At 48.2% G+C, this 17,679-nt stretch overlaps 1 protein-coding gene across 7 annotated transcripts in view; it reads right to left on the bottom strand.

Annotated features, from left to right (window-relative positions):
• Positions 1 to 764: 764 nt before the first annotated feature.
• RNFT2 (ring finger protein, transmembrane 2) overlaps positions 765 to 17,679 on the bottom strand; it is a 115,115-nt gene continuing 98,200 nt past the window's right edge. For 2 of the 7 annotated variants that reach the window (XR_013522142.1, XM_009004744.5), the window contains exon 11: positions 765 to 1,131. Coding sequence is in view for 4 of the 7 variants with exons in the window: in XM_009004744.5 (XP_009002992.1) it covers positions 1,099 to 1,131 (33 nt within the window). In the remaining 3 variants the exon portion in view is untranslated. Of the gene's footprint in view, positions 1,132 to 2,213; positions 2,406 to 5,986; positions 10,818 to 17,679 lie in introns of those variants that run through there. The other 5 variants (XM_002753055.6, XM_035257749.3, XR_013522140.1 and 2 more) reach the window with 4 other exon arrangements.

Below are 17,679 nucleotides of genomic sequence, written 5' to 3'. Positions count from 1 at the left end.
CCCCCCATACGCTTTGCTTTAAATGACCAGGTCCTTTAGAATGTACAACCTGTTAGTGCTGCTGCAAGCTGGCAGCTGGATTTCTTTCTGTCTTCTTTTAAAAATCCATTCCTTATGTTTTCCTAAATGGCCCTTTAAAAAGAAATGCAACCCTAGGGCTGCTGAATGCAAGGGAAGGCTCCCACCCCACAGCTTTGCACTCAGCAAAGCAAAAAAAGAACCCTTATTTTGGGGGGAACGTGTTTCTCCTCATCACTCGTGCCCTCCCCCTAGTTGATGTTTGTAGGGGACCCTGGCTTAGGTGGGGGCTGCAGAGAGCAGCGGGCAATATTCCCACCAAGCCACAAACTGAGAGAAGGCAAATTCATTAGAATAATATAGTCTCTGCTTGTATTTCATCACTTTCTTAGCCAGAGACTAGGGTCTTTCCAGCTCACCCCATTTTCTGGGAAGGGGCTTTAATGACTACACAGTTGTATCCAGTCACAGTTCTCTGCTCCTTTAAGGCTGTACATTCACGATCATGGTGGGGGCATGCCGACCACCTAGACACAGGAGAAGATGAAAGGTGAGAGGATCCCTTTTTCAACCCCGACTTGCTTACTGGCTTTTGATGTTTTCCTCTGGAGGATCCAAACTCTGAACGCTGGGGTTGGCATTTTGGGTGATTTTGATTTCAATGAAGCCACTTTGCTGAGAGAACCGGGGCACCCATTACCTCCTAATAGAGCTTCCCAGCCAAGCCCCTTGTAGACATTCTCCTGTTTTATTAGAGACCATGTGTTTATTGAATCCTGGCCTTTCCTTGCACATCATTCATTGGAGTGCACTTCTTGACCGCCCCGATTTTTGACAAGGGGTTGTTTTTAATGCTTGTTTTTATATGAGATTTGACTTCTTGATGGACATTTGTATTAGGAAATTGAAGCATGATATATATGTATATATTGTCTCCACCGTCTCTCCTGTTGCATTACTTGGATTGCATGAGATAGTGGGGTGGTTCTTGTTTTTTACAAAATATTTCCACAGTGTGCAAAGTGCTGGCAACATCCCTCCCTCTCCCCCACCCCCCACTTTTCTCTGGCTGCCAAGGAGTCATTGATTTTGATTAGCTTCACTGCAGCGCGTCTGTGAAGAGAGAGAGAGAGAGAGAGAGAAAGGGAGTGAGGGAGGCTTTGAAATAAATTTTAAAAAAGACCTCATATCGGGTTTCAGCAGACAGCAGTGTGTGCGTGTGTGTGTGCGTGTGTGTGTGTGTGTATATGTGTCAGTACAAGCAGAGGGAGGCCTCTGAGATCATCGTTTAGGTAGCTTGCTGCATAATGAGATAAAGAGACTTTTGCCTCTTCCTTTCTGATGGTGCTGCTTGCTCTCAGAGTGGGGAGCCAGTAACCTCAGGGACTGGAGCCCCCAGGACTTCAACACTCTGAATGAGATCCAGTCCTTTTTGGAAGCTTCTCACCTCCACCCGATCCCCCACAAACAGATACAATCTCTTCAGATTTGGAGGTCCCTTTCCTATTCTCTTTGTAATTGGTGTAGCTTGAGTAGGAAGTTTCTCTGGGGAGTCCACTAGCCCCACTGGCTGCTGTCCATGGTCCTAGGCCGTGCCCATCTCCTAGAGCCCGTTTCCTTGTTTTGTTTTTATTTTTTTTTAAACCACCTTCATTTGGATACTGGGGACTTCTTTTCCATTTCTTCTTCTTCTCCTTTTTTTGAGACAGAGTCTCACTCTGTCGCCCAGGCTGGAGTGCAGTGGCACGATCTCAGCTCACTGCTACTTTTGCCTCCCAGTTTCAAGCCATTCTCCTGCCTCAGCCTCCCGAGTAGCTGGGATTACAGGCACCCGCCACCATGCCCAGCTAATTTTTTGTATTTTTAGTAGAGATGGGGGGTTCACCATATTGGCCAGTCTGGTTTTTGAACTCCTGGCCTCAAGTGATCCACCTGGCTTGGCTCCAAAGTGCTGGGATTACAGGTGTGAGCCACTGTGCTCAGCCTCCACTTCTTATTTTGATTCTTGTCTGTTTTGATGGTGAGGGGAAAGGATGATTTAAACAATACTGTCACACAAAAATGAAACTGTGACTGGTTTTCACAATGTATGTAGCTGATCTCCTGTTCTATTATGTTTCTGACAGCAATACAATATCACTCTGCCTTGCTGGGGCATTAGAGGAGTCCTCACCCACCCACCTCCTACACAAGTATCTTTTAGAGACACTGGCTCACCATTGTGGACTTTTTGAGTGTCCACCTGGTATTACAAGTTGCATTGACCGGAACACAAATTTTGTGGTTCTGTGTCAATATCCATTTCTTTTCTGAAGGTCAGAAGTTGGTCAGGGTTTGTGGGGCCGACTAGACACTCTGCTTAGTCCCATAGGAGCTGACTGGAAGTTCTGTAAGGGGAGGAAATTGATGTCAAAATGTCATTTTTAAAGCTTAAGCTGTAAATTTATTTTTCAAATTTTCATTCATTCATTCACTTAGCATCTATTTATTGAGCATCTACAATGTGCCGGGTTGTAGAATTCCATTGCAGAAGAGACTTGACTTATGGATGGTGGAGGGGCAGTCCTGCTTGGGAACAGATGACATGAAATATCCCTTTCCAGTCTGGTTCACAATGTTTAACAGATTTGTCAGGTCACCACTGTGACCCCAAGCCTTGCTGGCAGATTGTTACATAGTATTTACTGAGATCCCTGCTATCTGGTAAAGGCAGTTAAAAAGCCTGCAATCTCATTTCCAGCATGAACAGACTGGTCCTTGCTGCTTTACACGATAATCAAAGCTACCTTTCATGTGTGCTTGCCACTCCCAAGCACAGGGTGACGTGCTTTACCCATCTTCCCCTCTGCGATGCCGCACGCCCACTTTAGCATATAGTATTGTTATCATTCCCATTTTACAGTGGAGGAAGCTGAGGCTCAGAGAGGTTAAGCAGCTTAGCTGAAGGCCACACCACCAGCAAAGTACCTGAGTCAAGATTTGGACTCGAGTCCATGGGACCCCCAAGCTCACGAGCTGACTGCTCTGCTCCACTAGATTCCTTCATGAGGTCATTCAACGGCACTGCTAAATGGAGGGCGAGCACCAGCACCTGGCCCTGCTGAGAGCCGGGAGCCTGACTTAGGTCTACTGGAAAAAGTGTCACCTCCGGGGACACTCAAGGGCAGGCTGGTTGGTTTAGTTGTGGATTTTATGTACTCCTGCCTTACCCCTGTGCTCCTGGTTTCTATAAGGTTCCGGGGAGGTGCATGGAATTTGCAAATAGGGCCTGTGTGACTTATTTTCTAGGACATGAGAAGCTTTTCTTACCTCCTTCCTACCCTCTTTTCCAACCTGAACTCCCGAGTTCCTTCTCCCCAAGGTCTTTTGCACTATAAGCGCCAAGGAGCCTGTGCATGTAGCAGGGACGGCTGGAGGGGTATCTGGAGAACTTTGGTGGGGCCTCTGGCCTAGCCAGAGAGGCGGTAAGCTTGGGGACGTTCCGTTCTGGGTTCTGACATTGCTGGTTCTGACGCTGTCGTGCCCTTTTGTAAGAGGAATTTCATACCTTGGAGACGCTTTGTACATATTTGTAATGACTTTATTAAAAAATTGGTTGTGCACTTCTAGCCAAAGACATTTGCATTTTCATTTCCTTTGGGAAGGCTGGCCCTCGCAGACTCTGGGAGTACCCGGCCACACAACAAGGACAGGATCCCTGCCCCTGGCTCCTGCATGCCCCAATGTTCCTTCAGGAAGAAGGCCACACACTTCCTTCCCTCCTCTAATTCCTAAGAACACCCCCTCCCCTGAAGGGAAGGACTGGCCTAAAGAATGCCCTAGGGTTGGGCAACAGCTTTGGGAAATTTACCCAACAGTTCAAGGTCAGTGCACACAACCATAATTTATGCGTGGTATGCTGTGGACAAGCCAATGAGCCTGCAAATCCATGTCTCTAACTGGACAACTCGGGGTTCTAGTCTTATCCTAAGAATGGGAGGTTGAGTACAGATTTTTTTTTTTCCCTGGAGACAGAGTTTTGCTCTCATTTCTCAGGCTGGATTGTGGTGGTACAATATTGCTCACTGCAACCTCTGCCTCTTTGGTTCAAGCAATTCTCCTGGCTCAGCGTCCTGAGTAGCTGGGATTATAGGCATGCGCCACCATGCCAAGCTGGTGTTTGCATTATTAGTAGAGACAGGGTTTCATCATGTTGGCCAGGGTGGTCTTGAACTCCTGACCTCAGGTGATGCACCTGCCTTGGGCTCTCAAAGCGCTAGGATTACAGGTGTGAACCGCTGGCCCCTGCCCAGGTTGTTTTTTTAGATACTAGACCTTCTCTTTTCCTTTGGACATCCAGCCCTGCCCCACTTTCAGTCTACGTGACTTAGAGGGGCTGACTCCATTCTCTCACTACCTCAAGAGGTCGACAGCTGACCCAGGCCTGGCTGGTGCTCCACATCTCACTGGCTGAAGTAATTGGTTTGGGGGCAAATGAGAGTGAGTCGTGGGACTCTGCGTGGAGCTTTCGGGATGCAGATGTTCTCTTTGCTGGGGTTGGTAAGCTGTTAGAATATCAGCACAGAACGACTGCCGGTTACCACCACATGGGTCCAATTGCCCAAAAATCAAACTGTCTCAGAGGAAAACAGGATTGAGGGATGGAGAGCACAATTCTTTTTTTCTTTCAGAGATGGGGTCTCATTCTGTCACCCAGGCTGGAGTGCGGTGGCGTGGTCTCTGCTCACTGCAACCTTCACCACCCGGGTTCCAGTGATTTTTGTGCTTCAGACTCCCGAGTAGCTGTGATTACAAGTGTGGGCCACCATGTGCCTGGCTAGGTTTTGTGTGTATGTGTGTGTGTGTGTGTGTGTGTGTGTGTGTGTGTTTTAGCAGAGAGGGGATTTTTCCATGTTGGTCAGGCTGGTCTTCAACTCTTGACCTCAAGTGATCCACCTCCCTCAGCCTCCCAAAGTGCTGGGATTACAAAGTAAACCACTGCACCCAGCTGAAAGACACAATTCTGTATCATCACCAGGAGTCTCTGAATCCAGCTGTACCTGAAGCCCATGAAGTTTCATAAACCAAATAAAGTCTTTCTTTTACTTAAGCCATATTTGAATTGGTTTCCTTTTCTTTTTTTGTTTTTTGAGACAGGGTCTTGCTCTGTCGCTCAATCTGGAATGCAATGGCGTGATCACGGCTCAGTGCAGCCTCCACCTCCTGGGCTCAAGCGATCCTCCCACCTTGGCCCTCCAAAATGCTGGGATTACAGGCCTGAGCCACCGTGCTTAGCCTTGACAGCAACCCAAAAGTTCGGCCTGACGATGTTTTTGTGGCTGGTGTCCATAACGTTGCCCTGAGAGGCATGTACTGTCACCTTGTGCTATTAATCTACATTTAATTATCTATCATATTATGGTGCCCTGGAAAACCCTTCTTGAATCAGCCTATACATTCCTGGTCTGCATAACCTCTAGTTAGCCCCCGTAGTAGACACTGTAGGTGCTCCTCGGAGGCCCTTTCGGATCCCTTTTGCCAGGTTCCTATCCTGCAGTTTCGTGTGCTTTGCTGGTATCTGAGACCTTCCAAGGCTTGCCCTTGGACACTGGGGCCTCCTTTGGGGAGAATGTGAAGTGCCTGGGAGGTCCTTCCATCAACACAGCACCAAGGATTAACTGGTGTGTATTCTGTGGGGCACGACAAACTCTGAGATGCAACTTACTCCTGAGCTCCCTGGGGGATCTGGCTAAGACTGGGACTTTGCTGGAGCTTGGCTTCTTTCCCTTCCCTGTTCTGTTTCACTCATGATTCCCTTACTGGTTTCTTGTGGGAGCACTTCTGTAATAAATCACATGCACCTGAACAGGATCTGCTTTAGGAGAAACCAACATAAGACAACCACCCCCTCCGTGAAGGGCTTCTTCTCCTTTGATCTAAAACACTTGGCTTCAAGAGGTGACAGGAGAGTCAAGACCACAAACCCAAGTTGCATCAACAGATGGTATTTATTGGCTGAACAGTACTTCGGGAGACATTAAAAACACCAAAGGCAGCTGTTTGTCCAACAGCAAAAGTCCTAAAAGATTCCAGGACCCACTTTATTGACTCTCCTTCTAATCTCGAGTCTCAGCATGCTGGATGTCTTCCTAACACTGCACATCATTCTTCTCTTCAGAAGCTGATGCACCTGTCGTATCTGAGTCAAAAGCTTGTCTTTCTTATTCCCTCACATTTATTATTCTCAAGATCTTGTACATGAAGAGGACCATTTCTAAGGACTTTGTGGAACTTGAGTCAGTGAATCATAAAATATTAAGAGCAGGATACTGTGAACCTGATACTCCATTAATCCTACTTACAACAAATGAGTTGCAGAACAAAGATACATAAAAGAGAGTGGCATTGTTCTTTTCCAAAAGGGACTCCTGGCTGCTTTTGTGCTGGTGTTGGGGAAACTACGCAGCCTGTGTTGGGAACACTCCTCATCAGACACTGTTTTCCCTAAGACAGAAGTTAAATCCTCCCACCCAGAAGAAAACCTCAGAAGGGACGTTCCCCCAGAGAGTAGGGCATGCATTCATAAAATCCTAAACTATACCATCGCATCTGCCCGTGTGTCCCCGACATGTTACATTCTTTACAGTGTTAGAGGCATGGCTCATTATTTGCAGTGTTAGAGAATTTTATTGTTTTGGTGGCATGGACATAATTGGAGAAACCACTGGGGTATTCACTAGTAACCTACATTGATAGTTTCCTTGGTTCCAGCAGGTAATACACTAGGTTCCATCAGGCTGGAGATGGCTACAGGGAGGCCAAGTGGCTTTTCAAAGTCATGCAGAGTTTGGAATCAGAATTCCAGGTCTGACTCCCAGCAGACTGTTCTATCTATTTCCTTACACACCTGCACTTTAATCAGCCTTCTCCAGCTCCAATTTCTTGTGCCTCTTTGATAGCATCTGCAGGCAGGATGATCTTTTCGATAAAAGCCAGTTGCAGAAGTGCCTGTTGCTTCCCTTCGGTTCTTCCTCAGGGCAGGGAGAAGAGAGCAGCCGCATCCACCTGGCCCTGTTTCCCATCGCTTCCCCTTCCCACTTGATTATTCAGGCAAGTGGGATTGTAACAGCATGGCCATCGCCATAGTAACAGAGCTTGAAAGATGCTACACTGCCCTGGAAGAGACGTCTTGCTGGGTACCAGGAGAGAGCCAGGGATGCCATGCCAAGGGAAAAGTCCTGGCCTTGTGACACAGGAGTGAATGTCCTGAATCTATTGGGGGGGGGCGGGCGCAGGGGACATGTTAATACTGTCTGACAGCGAGGTGGCTGCACAGCTCCTCCATTTCTCCTGGGGCTTGCATGCTTATCTGCCCACTAGCCACACAGATTGCTTTCTCTGTAATGCCATTGGTGCCAGCCTGTTGTGCTGAGGTTGACAATAAGAGAACAGAGTTGGGAGAGAATAGCGCAGGCAAGATTCCAGTGGCTTCTGTGTGGTCACCTGTGCTATCTCATCCCAGATTTCAGAGCAGGGAGAGTTTCAGAGGTGGAAAAGTGGCTCTGTCAGAGATCACAGAAGCACACAGATGGAGACGATGCTCTGAGCCACCACCCTGGTTGGTGGAAACATCCATAACATGGGTTGTCCCGTTTGCTCTGAAGGCTACCAGAGGGGATGGCAATGTCCCCAGGAGCCGCTGACAGGCCTGAGACTTAAGTGAGGATGACGACAGAATAGAAAGAGGAGGAAAGATATAAAGACGGGACGCCAAGTGGAACCCACATCTGGGCCAAAGCTGATCTTTTTTTTTAGACAGAGTCTCACTCACTCTGTCACCCAGGCTGGAGTGCAGTGGTGTGATCTTAGCTCACTGCAACCTCCACCTTCTGGGTTCAAGCAATTCTTCCGCCTCAGCCTCCAGAGTAGCTGGGATTACAGGTGCCTACTACCACACCCAGCCAATTTTTGTATTTTTAGTAGAGACAGGGTTTCACCATGTTGGCCAGGCTGGTCTTAAACTCCCGACCTCAAGTGATCCACTCACCTCAGCCTCCCAAAGTTCTGTGATTACAGGCATGAGGCCCCATGCCTGTCAGAAATGGGAATTTTAAGGGCTACATTTTTCTGTGGACCTAGCCGCAAGTAGATTTCAGGATCTAGCATTCAATGTTTTCAACATAGTTCATATCTAGCATGCTATGTTCCTGGACCACTGATTCTTAACCTGGATGAGTATTAAAGTCACCTCATGTGAATTTATTTATTTATGAGAGAGTCTCACTTTGTCACCCAGGCTGGAGTGCAGTGGCACAATCTTGGCTCACTGCAACTTTCGCCTCCCGATTTCAAGCACTTCTTCCTGCCTCAGCCTCCTGAGTAGCTGGGATTACAGGCGCTCACCACCACGCCTGGCTAGTTTTTATATTTAGTAGAGAGGGGGTTTCACCATGTTGGCAAGGCTGGTCTTGAACTCCTGACCTCAGGTGATCCGCCTGCTTCAGCCTCCCAAAGTGCTGGGATTATAGGCATGAGCCACCACACCCAGTCTCTCCTGTGCTTTTAGAAAAGCGTGTCTGTTGGACCCCATGCCTGGAATATCTGAGGGGCAGATCAGTGAGGCAGTTAAGAGTGCGGGCTCTGCTGGGCAGAGTGGAGTGTGCCAGAGTTGCAGCTACTTGGGAGGCTGAGGTGGGAGGATCACTTGAGCCTAGGAGACTGAATCTGTAATAAAAAAATTTCTTTAATGTGGGTTCTGAAGCTGTACCAGGCCTCTGTTGGAAACTTGGCCCACCCGTGCTGGCTGGGAGAGTCACCACACTAAGCTGTGTGCCCCTATTTCCTCATCTGTAAAATGGGGGACCCAACATACCTCCCCCATCACAAGACTGTTCTGAAGATGACAGCACAGAATCCAAGCAGGGGGCTGGATGTGGCGCCTGCCATGCGCCAAGTGTTTGGGACATTAAGTTATTATAGGTGTACGGTGGAGCCCAACATCCGGAGTGTGAAAATACTTCGGGCCGTGCTGGGAGCATGCTTGTAATCCCAGCACTTTGGGAGGCTGAGGCAGGTGGATCACCTGAGGTCAGGAGTTTGAGGCCAGACTGGCCAATGTGGCAAAACCCCATCTCTACTAAAAATACAAAAAAAATTAGCCAGGCACAGTGGCGTGCACCTGTTGTCCCAGCTACTTGAGACGCTGAGGCAGGAGAATCACTTCAACCTGGGAGGCAGAGGTTGCAGTGAGCTGAGATTGTGCCACTGCACTACAGCCTGGACGACTGAGCAAGACTGTCTCACAATAATAACAAAAAGAAAAAACAAGAAAGAAAAGAAAGAAATACTTCCCAGGGTTCCCAGGGATGCTAATCTGCAGCCTGGGCTATCTGGGAGGTAGCGATCTCCAGGCTCCTCCCCAGCCTGTAGCATCAAGTACAAGGTACTAGGTTAAAATAACCAACCAGTGGACTGGGCACAGTGACTCACACCTGTAATCCCAGCACACAACACTTCAGGAGGCCAGGGAAGGACGATTGCTTGAGCCCAGGAGTTCGTGACAACCCTGGACAACATAATAAGATCTTACCTTTACTTAAAAAAAAAAAAATGGCCAGGTCTGGTGGCATGCAGCAGTAGTCCCAGCTACTTGGGAGGCTGAAGTGGGAGGATTGCTTGGGTCCAGGAGTTCAAGGTTGCAGTGAGCTGTGATTGTGCCACTGCACTCCAGCCTGGGTAAAGACCCAGACCCTGTCTCAAAAAAAAAAAAAAAGAAAAAAAAAAAGAAAGAAAGAAAGAAAGAAAATAAAGGAGGCAGGGTGTGGTAGCTCATGCCTGTAATCCAGCACTTTGGGAGGCTGAGGAGAGCCGATCATTTGAGGTCAGGAATTGGAGACTAGCCTGGCCAATACAGTGAAACCCCCTCTCTACTAAAAAATACAAAAATTAGCCAAGTGGTGTGGTGGGCACCTGTAACAGCTACTTGGGAGGCTGAGGCAGGAGAATTGCGTGAATCTAGGAGGCAGAGGTTGCAGTGACTTGAGATTGTGCCACTGCATTCTAGCCTGGAAAGAGAAAGAAAGAAAGAAACAGAAAGAGAGAGAGAAGGAAGGAAGGAAGGAAAGAGAGGGAGGGAAAAAGAAAGAAAGAAAGAAGAAAGAAAAAAAGGAAAAAGGAAGAAAGAAAAAGAATAAAGGAAAGGCAGGAAGGAAAGGAATGAAGGAAGGGAGAGAGTGATAGAAGAAGGGAGTGAGGAAAAAAGAAAAAGAAAGGAAGGAAGGAAGAGAGAAAAGAAAGAAAAAGGAATAAAGAAAGATAAAGAAAGAAGAAAGGAAAGGAAGGGAGGAAGGAGGAAGGACGGGAGGGAGGGAGAGAGGGAGGAAGGGAGGGAGGGAGGGAGGGAGGAAGGAAATAACCAACAAGTGGCACCTTCATGTATTGGCAGGTACTTGACGGGTCGGAGAAGGATGACGCATGAGTCTTGAGTTAGGAAGACGACCCCTTTTGCAGGGGAAGGAGGCACATGAGAGAGGAAGGTGAAGGTCAGAAAGACAAGACAGGGGCGGGGCTTTGGGGTCAGCGGTGGTGGAGGGAAGAGGCAGGATGTGTTTTCCAGGAAGCCCGCGCAGGGCTGGGTCCGGGCATGCTGAGCCTCGGCGTCCTTCCGGGTGTCCTCGGTGTTCTGCCTAGTACACCTGAAAGTGTGCGGACGTGGCGCCATCCTTCCAGCAGCGCAGGGTGTCCACGGCGACAGAGCGGCAGAGCGGGCAGGTGCGCTCGCGGTCCAGCCACAGGCAGAGGCACTCCTCACAGAACACGTGCTGCGGGGACAGCAACCAGCAGGCACCAGGACGCTTTACTGTGCGTCCACCTTGGTCCCAGGAGCAGGAGACACCGCAGGGGACAAAGCAAACAACCCCTGCCCTGGGGCGCCTGCACTCGGTGGGGGAGACAGTGCGACTCTAAATACCGAGTATATCAGTAGTAAGTACCAAGATGAAACAGCAGGGGAGGGGCCGAGCGCGTGGCTCAGGCCTGTACTCCCAGCACTTTGGGAGGCTGAGGCGGGTGGATCGCCTGAGGGCAAGAGTTCAAGACCAGCCTGGCCAACATGGTGAAACCCCCTCTCTACAAAAAATACAAAAATTAGATGGGTGTGGTGGTGGGTGCCTGCAGTCCCAGCTACTTGGGAGGCTGAGGCAGGAGAATCACTTGAACCTGGAGGCAGAGGTTGCAGTGAGCTGAGATGGTGCCACTGTAGGTGGGGATGCTAAGGAAAACTTAACTGAGATATGAGATACTGACATTTGGGTAAAACTTGCAGGGGGGTGAGGAGTGAGTCCCAATGAGATCTCAGTGAAAAGCGCTCCTGGAAGCAGGAACAATATGTGCAAAGGTCCTGAGGCTGCAATGTGCCTGATGTGCGGGAGAAACAGCAAGGAAAGGGTAGCTGAGCTGGGAATGGGGGGGGGATGGGAGAGGGAGATGAGGTCACAGAAGTGATGGGGGTGAGGGGTGCAGATGGAGTAGGGCCTTGAGGGCCACTGTGAGGTCTTAGGCTCTTATTCTGAGAGAAGTCAGGGGCCGTGGCAGGGCTTGGTGCAGAGGAGTGAACTGATACGATTTGTGGTTTAAAATGATCCTTCTGCCTGCTGGGTTGAGAATAGAACACAAGGATCAAGAGAATGGCAGGTGACTCTTGCTGCAATAAACAGATACATGCACGCATATGTTCACTGCAGCACTATTCGCAATAGCAAAGACCCAAATGCCCTACATTTGGAATCAACCCAAATGCTCATCAATGATAGACTGGGGAAAGAAAATGTGGTACACATACACCATGGAATACTATGCAGACACAAGAAGGAATGAGATCATGTCCTTGGCAGGGACATGGATGGAGCTGAAGCTATTCCGCTCAGCAAACTAACACAGGAACAGAAAACCAAACACTGTATGTTCTCACTCATAAGTCAGAGCTGAACAATGAGAACACATAGATACAGGGAGGGGAACATCACACACTGGGGCCTGTTGTGGGGCAGGGGGAGGGAGAGCATTAGGATAAAGAGCTAATGCATGTGGGGCTCAATACCTAGGTAATGGGTGGGTAGGTGCAATAAACCACTATGGCACACATCTACCTATATAACAAACCTGTACGTCCTGCACATGCATCCTGGAACTTAAAATGAAATTAAATTAATTTAAAGAGAGAGAGAGAAAGGCAGGGAGATTGGAGAGACCAATGGGCTCCTCCATTCTCTGGCTGTATAATTTGGACAAGTAACACAACCTCTCTGTGCCTCAGTTTCTCCAACTTTAAAATGGGGATATAACCCACTCATTGGAAGATTAATTAACATGTCCAAAGTACTTAGATTTGACAACCAGATGCAGCACATGAGTCTTGATTGGATCCCAGGTGGGGTAAAAAAAATCCCAGCTACAAAGGACATTTTGAAAGCAACTGGAGAAATCTGAGTATGTACCATATCTTAAATAATATTTTTTTGTTAATTTAAAATTTCCTGGGTGGCCAGGCATGGTGGCTTACGCTTGTAATCCTAGCACTTTGGGAGGCTGAGGGAGGGGGATCACCTGAGATCAGGAGTTCAAGACCAGCCTGGCCAACATGGTGAAACCCTGTCTTACTAAAAATACTACAAAAATTAGCCAGGCATCGTGGCACATGTCTGTAGACCCAGCTATTTGGAAGGCTGAGGCAGGAGAATCGCTTGAACCCAGGAGGAAGAGGTTGCAGTGAGCCAAGATCATGCCACTGCATACAACCTGGGTGACAGAGTGAGCTAGACGCTGTCTCAAAAAACAAAAAAAATTTCCTGGGCATGCTAGTGGAATTGTGGTTATTGAGAGTATGTCCTCGTTCCTGGGAGATGCACATTGAAGTATTTAAGGATGAAGAATCTAAATGTCTACCGCTTACTCTTAACCAGTTTAGGGGGAAAAGTTGATGCCAAAAAAAAGGGCAAATGTAAAATATTAACGATCAGTAAATGTGGTGAAGAATAGGAGTTTCATGCAACTTTTCCGTTGGTTTGAAATTTTTCAAAATGAAATGTTTGAGGAAGATGATAATATAAAAATCTAAAAAAATGTTTTTTGAAAAGCAAAACCATAAAAAAGAAGCTGGGCACAGTGGCTCAGGCCTATAAACCCAGCACTTTGGGAGGCCAAGGCAGGAGGATGGCCCAAGTTTGAGTTTGAGAGCAGCCTGGGCAACATAGTGAGACCTCCTCCACCCCCCATGCCTCTGTCTCTACAAAAAAAAAATCAGCTGGGCATGGTGGCATGTGCCTGTGGTCCCAGCTACTCAGGAGGCTGAGGTGGTGGGAGGATCACTTGAGCCCAGGAGATTGAAGCTGTAGTGAGCGATGATCATGCCACTGCACTCCAGCCTGGGAGACAGAGTGACACCTTGTCTAAAAAGTAAAAATAATAAAATAAAAAAGAAGGCACTTGGAATAATGACTGGCAAAGAGTAAGTGCTCTATAAATGTTAGCTATTATGATAGTAATAATGATTATTATCTTATGTGTTTATTGGTTATTATCTGTCTCTCCATGCCGGGCTGTAAGCTTCTTGTAAACTCCATTCACTCCTAGCATGGTATACAGTGGGTGCCTAATTGTAGACAGCACTCTGAAGGAGATTTCCATGGTGTTATGGAGGTGTGTGACATAGGGACCACTTTGATCCAAGGGATAGTTAGGGAAGGCTTCCTGGAGGTGGGGACACTTGAGTTGAGGCCTGAAGAACATTTAGCAGTTAACTGGGCAGAAGAGAGGGGATAGAGATAGAACATTCCAGGCTGAAAAAACCTCCTGTGCAAAGCTCCTGAGATAGGAAGATGTTTGAGGCAGTTGAAGAGAGCCGATGTGGCTGCAGTTGAGGGTGCCTGGGAGAGAGGGAGTGAAGAAAGGAGGGCAGTCCCCACAGAGCCGCAAAGACCGTACTGGATTCTCACCATGGCCTGGAGGGCAGGACCCAGGCGTCAGCAAACCCCACAGCTTCTACAGATTCCTCTTATGGCAACGATACCCTCTATGATGGCCCTTCTCCTGCCCAGCCCCATCCTCCCATCCTGGAGTAACTGATGTCATTGACATGTCATGTGACCTTCAACTCAAGGCTTATTCATAGTCTTTCAACAAGTGTAGGCCACCACGTGCCTGGCTAGGTTGTGTGTGTGTGTGTGTGTGTGTGTGTGTGTGTGTATTTTTAGTAGAGAGGAGATTTCTCCATGTTGGTCAGGCTGGTCTTCAACTCTTGACCTCAGGTGATCCACTTGCCTGAGCCTCCCAAAATGCCAGCCACTGTGCCCAGCTGGCTCTGGGTGGTTAGCTGCTCCCCCTTGTGCCTCCTGGAGCACATAGTTGGGGTTAAATCAGTCATCTCACCCACCCCCCAAATTCTATCCAGACACTCCAGGTCTTTTGCCCAAAGATCCAGAGCAGGCAGGTGGGGGTTTGGGATAAGGGCCTACACTCACAGGAGCCAGCCCCAGTTTGAGAGAAGAGGCTCTAAGCAGAAGAGAGGGGCATTTCTTGACCTAGCACTTGGTGTTCCGTGTGATCTGAGAAAGAAGGAAGCAGTCAGGCAGGGGTCCAAGGCAATAGATGCAGGTGAGGAGGAGAACAGGCACTCATGAGCCATTACCCTTTATAAAGCATAACATGCTGGGCGTGGTGGCTCACACCTATGATTCCAACACTTTGGGAAGCTAAGGTACGTGGATCACTCAAGGCCAGGAGTTCGTGACTAGTCTGGCTAACATGGAGAAATCCCATCTCTACTAAAAATACAAAAATCAGCTGGGCGTGGTGGTGGGTGCCTGTAGTCCCAGCTACTCAGGAGGCTGAGGCAGGAGAATCTCTTGAACCTGGGAGGCAGAGGTTGCAGTGAGCCGAAATTACGCCATTGCACTCCAGCCTCGGCCTCCCAAAGTGCTAGGATTACAGGCGTAAGACACTGTGGCCAGCATTTTTTTTTTTTTCCTTTTTTGAGACAGGGTCTCCCTCTGTCACCCAGGCTATGGTGCAGTGGTGTAATCTCGGCTCACTGCAGCCTCTGCCTCTTGGGCTCAAGCAGTCCTCTCACTTCAGCCTCCAGAGTAGCTGGGACCACAGGTGTGCATCAGCACATCCAGCTAATTTTTGTATTTTTTTGAGAGATGGGGTCTCGCTATGTTGCTCAGGCTGGTCTTGAACTTCTGGCTTCAAGTAATCTGCCCATCTTGGCCTCCCAAAGTCCTGGGACTATAGACATGAGCTACCATGCCTGGCCTGTGACTAGATTCTTGTTCCATAAAAACTGTGACATAATAAGTATTGGTTGCTTTAAGCCACTGAGTTTTGGGGTAACTTGTTACATGGCAATTGATAACTGATATAAAAAATGTCTAACTTTGTAGTGCAAACTCTTATTATAGAGAATCTGGGAAAGGATGTCTAAAGCGTTTAATTATGAAAAATGACATTACTGAAAATGTGGCTACTAGCAGACAGGCCACACACACAGACACACAGACACACAGACACACACACAGACACAGACACACACAGGTGTGTACCCCTAACTTCAGATCCTCTTTAATCACACAAACCAGGCCAGCCATGCCGAGACTTAGAATTAAACACTAAGACTAATATTGGTATAACACACTAAGATTTTCAAAGCCCATATATAGACCTATACATCATCTCATATGACTCTATTAACAAAAATGTACGAGCTGCCCAGCAGCTCGTCCATCTTGGGTGACAGATGACAGGAGGGTCAGGGTTACAATTAAATGCACTACTTAGGGTTAGAGTTGGTGCCTGGGATATTGCTGGTGCTCACTAAGCACCCGAAGCATAGATGAATAGATGGAGGGGTCAGAGACAGGTGTCAAGAACTCTGATCGCAACTCAGCCACTCATTCATTCCGAAGAGGCAACATGCACAAGTCTGGCTGGACAGAGCAGAGACTATTCCCAAGAATTTCTGGAAAAAGTCCTCTGATCTTGTGTGTGTGTGTGTGTGTGTGTGTATGTGTGTGTGCGTGTGTGTGTGTGTGTGTATGTGTGTGATGGAGTCTGGCTCTGTTGCCCAGGCTAGAGTGCAGTGGTGCAATCTTGGCTCACTGCAACCTCCCTCTCCTCGGTTCAAGAGATTCTTCTGCCTCAGCCTCCTGAGTAGCTGGGACTACAGGTGCAAACCACCACACCCTGCTAATTTTCATATTTTTAGTAGAGATGGGGTCTCACCATATTGGCCAGGCGGGTCTTGAACTCCAGACCTCATGATCCACCTGCCTTGGTCTCCCAAAGTGTTGGGATTACAGGTGTGAGCCACCTCGCCTGGCTGCTCTGATCTTTTAATGCAGCCCAAGGGACATCTCAAAGCCCAAGGACAAGCCTTGCGGAATGGGCATGGCCAATGGCATCAGAGGCTCTGGATTTGAATCCTGGTTCTGTAACTGAGGAACTGTGGGACCTTAGGCAAGCCCATCCCTTTGTTTTTCTGAGCCTAAGTTTTCATCTATTAAATACGGTTACTATTTCTCTCACAAGTGTCTATAAGGAGGGGGACAGATAAGGCCCATAAAGCATCGACTGTGAAGAACTTGTGAACGCAAAATCAACAGGAGTCCCCATTCTCTCACTTGCCCTCCTCCCTTCATATCATAAAACATGCAAAAATCCAACTCATAGTGACCAAGAATTGGAGGACAGTTCATTCTCTAAATGTACTGTCTCCTCTCTTTGGCAGAGGACTCCTTTAAATAAACCAAGCTCCTCATTTCGTATTCAAATGCCCTTTTCCTGGCTCCCAGTGGCCTGGCAGAGGGCACACCATAAATACTTGCAAGTGCCTAACTGCACAGGTGCACTCTCTTGAGTCCTAACCTCAGGACATGCTCGGTGTCTCCCCAACTAGCTTCCATTAACAATCTGCTTGCTGAGCCCTAGCTCAGGGAGAAGTGGGTGGAGTGGGAGTGACATATTGAGCTTAATTTGATGAGTCTTTACAGGGGAGACAAGGTGTAGCTTTAGCCTAGTAGGCTCTTCACCCCTCCCTCACTCCCTCCCATCCTTTCTTCCTTCTTCCCATCCATCCACCTACCTACCCTCCCACCCACCTATATACCCACCCATCTGTTCATCCATTTTCCCACCCCCACATACCTAGTCACTCACCCACTTATACCTCTATCTACCTACCTTGTGCTCACCCACCCTCTCCTCCACTTGGACACCATTCCATCCATCCATCCATCCATCCATCCATCCATCCATCCATCCATCCATTTGTCCATCCATTCTATTTACCCACCTATCTGTCCATCCATTTGCCATCCATACAGTCACTCACCCACTTATACCTCTATCCACCTGCCTTTGCATTCACTCACCAACTTCTCCACCTGGCCACCATCCAGTTCCATCCATCCATCCATCCATCCATCCATCCATCCATCCATCCATCCAATTTACCCAGCCATATGTCCATCCATTTGCCCATCCACACATTAACTCACTTACTTACATCTCTATCCACCCACCTTTGCACTCACCCACCCATTCCTCCACCTGGCCACCATCTTATCCATCCATCTATTCACCCATCCTATCCATCCACCCATCCATCCATCTATCCACCCATCCTATCCA

The sequence above is a fragment of the Callithrix jacchus genome, chromosome 9 (genome assembly GCF_049354715.1).
Source record: "Callithrix jacchus isolate 240 chromosome 9, calJac240_pri, whole genome shotgun sequence".
NCBI lineage: Eukaryota > Metazoa > Chordata > Mammalia > Primates > Cebidae > Callithrix > Callithrix jacchus.
This window is presented reverse-complemented; position numbering and strand designations above follow the sequence as displayed.